The 6853-nt window shown below is 43.8% G+C and overlaps 1 protein-coding gene across 2 annotated transcripts in view; it reads right to left on the minus strand.

Moving 5' to 3' along the window:
• Nucleotides 1-6625, minus strand: part of NUDT4 (nudix hydrolase 4) — a 16659-nt gene extending 10034 nt beyond the window's left edge. Inside the window, exon 1 of one of the 2 annotated variants that reach the window (XM_024754361.1) lies at nucleotides 6272-6377. In XM_024754361.1, the coding sequence (XP_024610129.1) occupies nucleotides 6272-6370 (99 nt within the window). In that variant the 5' untranslated portion in view covers nucleotides 6371-6377. Of the gene's footprint in view, nucleotides 1-6271 lie in introns of both variants that reach the window. The other variant, XM_024754362.1, reaches the window with a different exon arrangement.
• Nucleotides 6626-6853: the final 228 nt, after the last annotated feature.

Raw genomic sequence — 6853 nt, forward strand, 5'->3', positions numbered from 1 at the left:
GGGCCGCAAAAAAAAAAAAAAAAAAAAAAAAAAGAGCAAGAACTGAGGGATATATTCCATAGACAAGAATCAACAGAATTATGGCAGAGGTCTGCCAGGGTAGAAGAAACAAATCTGAACACCATAAGCAGAAACAAGGACAATTAAAACCCCTTCTACACATTGGAAGAATCAAAACCTATAGAACCATATCACAAAGCATTATTATTCAATATCTCCCTCTCACCCCCTGCAAAGCCATCTAAACATTCTATAACATCCCCAATGTAGTAGAGCTATAATGTAGCTTTAGCAATGCTAACTAATGCTCTAAGAATGGTGTTACTAAAAACAAACAAAAACTTCTAGAGAAAAGGGTTCTCAGACTATCCACTTCCATCTATACTTTGTCTCAAAATAATGCTTATCACAATTTTTAAATTCTATGGTTGCATTAACTTTTACAAACTTCTTTCTTCCCTCAGACTTCCAAAAAGAATCCATAATTTTACAGGCTCCAAAATCCTAGGTTGCCTCTTAGACATCTGTGATGCAAAATCTGAGAGAAAGTGGTGAAATTTGCTGGAGGTTAAAACAATCTACACTGTAAGGAAGTGAGAGAGAGTGAAGGGAGTGGGGATAAGGTGTTAAAGACAAAAGGGATGAGGGTACAGAGCAGTTGCTATGAAGTAAGTCTACTGATATTTACCACTAAACATATATATGGATATGAATATATTTATACTTATATATTACCGTTATTTATTAAGGAAATGACCAATGCTTTAAAAAAAAAAGAACGGTATTACTGAAGTAACAAAGGATAGGTTACAAAAGCTTATTCAGTAAGAGGATACATCAACAGCTGACAGAGCCATACATGGTCATTCACAGGTTTTAAATTCCATTTCAACTACTTTTCTAGGCATATAAGATTTTATGCACCCAACAAGTTGACAGTCTGTCACCACATTAGTGACAAGATGACAAAGATGAAAGTAAACATTTTAACCTTCCAGATAAGCCAAAGCTGAGACCAAAGGAAAGATTTATAAAAAGGAGGCTAGTCCACCCACCAAGTTGCAGTGCTGGACTTGAATCACACTCAAACCCCAAAGCCAATGGCATTAGAGTGGTGAAAAGTAAAGACACTTCTTCCCCTGATTCAACCCGACCACTTTCATATCAGCATTCCTCCTACTGCACTATCAGACCTTATCCCTCTTCATGTACTGGGCAATTTATCAGAATAAAACACTATTCACCTGGCATTGTTGAGAAGTCATTTCTCACATTTGTCTTTTTCTTAGATACCTAAGATTTTAAGATTTGGAACAGAAGTATTCCTCACTTTTAGTAGCAACAGTATAGTGATAGTGGTCCACTTGGAACCAGTCCTGAGTCTTGCTGGACAAAGCTTTGTCTGTGAATTGGAATAACCTATAATATAGATTCTATACCCTATATTGCCAAGTGCTCCTCACTGGGGATGCGTAAAAGCGTGTAAACTAGAAAACGCTGTTCAATGTCTATATAATGCAGTCATGCCCTCAGAGGCTGGAGGTACATGGGATTGTTAGTTCCCTACACCAAGGGGCCCCAAATTGCCCTTCGTGTTTCAGCTTTTACCCTTAGAACCGCTCTGGGTCATGGCCCGCTGCCACAAACAACTAGTCACTACAAACTACCGCTTCTTTCCTAGAAAAAACAAAGCTATCCAGAGAACCCCTCAAGTGATGCCTAAATCTAAGAATGAAGAATTTTATTTTGTGAATTGTAGCTATTTAGAAGCTGTTTTGGGGTTGTTGTTCTTTCCTCCCACATTATCATGAATAAGGATAGCATGAATGGTTAAAACTAGCTCTACCGTACTTAACTGTTTCATAGGCATTTAGCCAAAATTAGGCCCGCAGCATATTAGGAACACCTACTACACACATACACATTTTAAAAGATAGTAAGTTACAACAATAGTTATTATATCCACTAACCACTACCAACTGCTATTACTAAGCAAACTAGTACTACTTTTTTGGGCTATAGAGGCAGAGTGCTATAAGAAGATCAGAAGTAACAGTGTATTGTGTTGAAAATGTGTTTAACCCAAATTAGATTATATGGATTGGTAGATAATGGTAAGTTGGGTTGACCATGACTTTTTCTCCTAGCATGTTAATGTTCTGAAGTGATGAGGTAAACTTTTACAAAATTAGAGAATGCCTTGGCGCTAAACCAAAATCACAAGAATAAAACCAGAGGCGAACCGTACAGAAGTGCCTTCCCTTGAAGGAAGTGGCTGGCTGAGTAGGCGAAGTAGCCCTTCTCTAGGTCTGGGAGAGCTGCGGGCCAGGATGAAGAGGGCTGGTGACATTTTCCTGGATTTAGAAAAGGCTACCTTTGGATAGTTAATTCTGATGAAAGTGGTTTCCATTTGAAGCATCTTCAAGGACTTAAATCTCTAAGGAAGTAAGAGTCCCAGAATATATGTCTGAAAAGGATTGTTGATCCTAGGGGTTAAAATGCTAGTAGGGAGAAGTATTAATATTAGTTTTTGTTTATGAGAGCTCTGGTTTTAGAGTTCCGTAGGCTTTGAGACTCTACTCTTCCCAGCAAGTCTTAGTTTTAGTGCATGATTTTGTAGAATGCAGACATTTTGGAAACATACATTCTGCATTGAGATTCTACTATCTGTAGAATGCAGCCCCTGGCTCAGGGAGCTTAAAAATTCATTGGGGGCTTCCATGGTGGCGCAGTGGTTGAGAGTCCGCCTGCCGATGCAGGGGACACGGGTTCATGCCCTGGTCCGGGAAGATCCCACATGCCGCGGAGCGGCTGGGCCCGTGAGCCATGGCCGCTGAGCCTGCGCGTCCGGAGCCTGTGCTCCGCAACAGGAGAGGCCACAACGGTGAGAGGCCCGTGTACCACAAAAAAAAAAAAGTTAATTGGAACAAAAAGTCCAAATGGAAGTTCTTAAGACTCTTTGTCTATGTTTCCCACTTGCAACTGTGCCTGGATTCCACCCAGGATCAAGTCATTTCTATTTCTCTCTTTAGAATTCTAGCCTATTTTGCTGCCAGATCATTCTCAAACTTGAATACATCTAAAATCAAAATATTCCTTGTCCAAAAGTAAGAGTTCTTTTCTTGCCTAGCAACTCCTTAACCTTACATTTAAGGTGCTCTTTGTTTTTCATCCATGATTTGTTCTATGCTATCCTAAGCTGCAGCTTAACTAGACCACAGCCCCAAGTCTTGCTGTTTGTGATGCTTGGTCCTTCCTTTCCCACTCACTGAAATCGAACTCCAAATGACTCACGTTGAATCTTAACCCTGGAGTACCTGATGGTACTTTTAACCTTATTTTATTTCCTTTTTATCAATTATTTGTCTAACCTCCTGCTGTACAGCATGTTCCTTACCAGGTGACACTTTTCATCTTTGCATCCCTGTTCCAACTATCATATATGCAAATATGTTCAATGGAATCCATTTCAGGTTACCTTTTGTGAATGTATTGTCCACTTTCACTGCACAAGCAGAGTATCTCAGCTACTCTATGGAACACTTACTTGTTGCCTTGACTGGAAGCCCAACTGTCAAAAGTAAGGGTGGTTCCCCACAGAAATAACTAGCTGGAGAGAGGATCAAGTGAACATGAGATTTAGAAATAAAGGGGTTCAAAATGATCTGCCAGCTTCTGTGACCTCGAGACAAGTTACTTCTGCTGCCTAATTTCTTCCTATACAAATGCTAATGCTTATTATTTAGCTCACAGGGCAGAAAGAGATACAATGGGAAAGTACATAAAACCACACCCAAAAGAATAAAGACTCCTGCTGTTAGAACATCTTTCCTTCCTACAATAACCTATTCTAAAGTAAGGTCTACTGAGACCCCCTTCAGTACAGACAGCCAGACTAGAATACTGCATAGCTTTTGAAGGTCAAACGGCAATTACTATTTTATTTCAACTTACATTCTATAAACACAACTACAGAAATGAAGATCTTGAAGATCTAAACCAGACATTAAAGAGCATATTCTCTAACAAACCGATTCACTTGGTCTCACAACCTCCAGGTTGTCAAAGTTTTATGCAATGAACTTATCTACTAAATTCTCCAAATCTTGCTCTTTACTTCATTTTATAATGGCACTGGTCTCTTGAGTCGACCAGAGGCTAGGAATTTAGCATTTATTACAGTAGAAACAATTTCAAAGCCCAAAAACTCACTTATTTGGTAAGGTTAACTTCTGAAGCTCTCCTCAGACTTTGCTTTACCATTCACACAATACAGATCATTTCAATTTCCTCCCATTTCCCATATCTTCCCCTGGGAACTTTTGTTTTTACAAAGCCTGAATTCCAAGTTCACGTTATGGCAAGACTTCAAAGTCACTACTTTCGCAAAGTCTTCCAAGCTCAGCCTCACAAAATCTCACTCATTCAAGCAAATCTCGTGTGCCCAGTCGCTAGGGACTGAGCCCTGTGTTAAGAGCCCAGAATCAGGAGTAGGGACCCGATGCTGAATTCCAACTCTACCACTTCCTAATTACGTCATTTTGGGCAAAGTACTTATGCTTTCAACTGTCTCCTCACCTATAAACCTGCACTAAGAGGATTAAATGTAACAAACTTAAAGGTCTTCAGGCAGTGCCCAGCACCTAGTAAGCACCCAACTAAGAAAATAATTACACAATAGGGAGCCAATCAGGTAAGATTCTTGACCTATCTTGATCACTTCTGGCTACTGTATTATTTTATATTCAAAGTTTGCTTTGTCCTAACATGGTCCTTCCCTCAAGGACCTTCTAATCTTTTTAACAGAATGCACTTAAAACTTGTTGACTTTGTAAATGCTAAAAACCTTTCCCTCTCTACTTTCTGGCTCTCCTAAATAGGCCCAGTTCAAAGACACCAATTTCCCTTGAAAACTCTTCTGGAATTTAAGTTTAACGACTTAGAGACCCCCAACTGAGCACCAGATCAGCACTAAAGGGCTTGGTTTCTTTTCAAAATATAAAGGCAAGACAAGAGTTTGAAGAGCACCATTCTGAGGCACTTTGATCTTTGTTAGCATAGTAAGAACAACTAAGCCACTGAGAGTACGCTATGTCATACTCACCCTAACTACAGGGACTGGCAATAAGGAAGCCAGTAAATTCCCGTCTCCAGCTTTAGCTTGTAATTTTATTGGACATAATTGGTTATGGAAGTAGAACTCAGAATGTTAATGCTTTCCCTGTCTAACCATTTTAGAAGTGGCAATGCTAAAAGATTTTCATCGGCTACCAATCGACTATTATTGCTTTATGGAAATTTAAAGCAGTGAACCATTTTTAAATTAAATAAATGTAACAAATAAATAAAAACTGTTCTCCAGGAAAACCTCAACGGCCTCACTATCAACCCAATGCTGATGGGTGAATTACAGAAGACTGACTGCTGCTTCCTTTTAGAAAAAGACTGCTTCTCTCCAGACGTCAAGCCAAACATAGCAAAGCAGCTCTGATAAATATGCAGAGAGCTAGAGGTTACTGTCTGAAAATGGCAACTTTGCCCAACTCTAGTCCATCTTCTCCCTTCTGGTGTGACTCCACATTTTTCACTACCCATCATTCTATAGCCAGAAAACTTTCCAAGAGTAGGCCTTGTTTAAAAAAAAAAATCAAGTATAAATATGCCAAGTGCTTGTAAGTTAAAGGATCCACTTGAAAGTGGAAATGACAGAACTAGATCGAATGAGTTTTTATTTTAAAGCACGGGGACTGGATATTCCATAATCACGCCTACATTTAACTGAAACCGCAAACTGCTGTAACGGGAGGAAAATGTAACAGAGGCAGACGGGCTTGGGCTGCAACACTCACGCCATTGCTACCCTCTCTGTTACAACTCAAGGTTTTATCTCGCTCCACGCTCAGTTCGCAGGTTAAAGTGGTAACTCCCCCTAGGCGGGACCTAGACGGCCCGGGACCTTTCCGGGGGCAAGGAGGCGTCTCGGCCTCCTGTCCTAACCACGACCCAGTGGGAGAGCATAGGGCTGGGCGAGCCCCTTTGTTTCCACAATCAACCCAGTGAAAGGAAGGAAGGAGGGAGGGAGGGCGGGAGAGAAGGAGGGAGTGGGCTAATCCCTTCCAGCCCTGGGGCCAGACGGAGGGTCCACTGGGAAGGGGATGCAAAAAGGCAAGGGCAAGGGCAAGGACCCTCCTACTCCGGCCAGCCCGAACACCCACCCCAACCCCGCCCCGGCGCCCCCGAGGAGGGCACCGAGCGCGCCGACCGCCCTCACCTCGTCCTCCTGCTCGCTCCGGAAGCACAGGCACGCAGCCCGCTTCTTGAAGCCCTCGCGGTCATAGGTCCGCGTCTGGTAGGGCTTGAACTTCATCATAGAGCCGGCGGCCGTTCCGACGCGGTGCTGGGCGCGAGCGCCGGTCACTGGAGCCCAGGTGCCGGAGAGGAAGCGTCGCCTCTTCCCGGGCGTCCGCCGCTCTCCATGGAGCCCGCCGCCCGCTCGCCTCCGCTCTCTCCTGCTGCTGCAGCCGCCGCCACCGCCGCAGCCGCCGCCGGAGAAAGAGCGAGGCTCGAGGACCGCGCCACGAGGAGACGGTGGCAGGAACTGGCACCGACTGGGCAGCAGCGCCGCGGCAGCTTCGCACCGCCCCCTCCGCCGTATTTAAGGGGACCGCGCACGCCCCGCCCTCAGGCGCGCCGCTCTGCGCGCGCCTCCGCGCCTGCGTGCCGAGACCGCTGAGGTGGGGGAGGGGCGGCGGGGACGGGGCTTCGGCCTTCAGGCTGCTGGATTTCGGCGGGGCCGGAGGGCTAGAGCTTCAGCTCGGCGTGGGAGGACCGGACTCCAAAATGCCAGCGAAGG

The sequence above is a fragment of the Neophocaena asiaeorientalis genome, unplaced genomic scaffold, assembly GCF_003031525.2.
Source record: "Neophocaena asiaeorientalis asiaeorientalis breed wild unplaced genomic scaffold, Neophocaena_asiaeorientalis_V1.1 scaffold92, whole genome shotgun sequence".
NCBI lineage: Eukaryota > Metazoa > Chordata > Mammalia > Artiodactyla > Phocoenidae > Neophocaena > Neophocaena asiaeorientalis.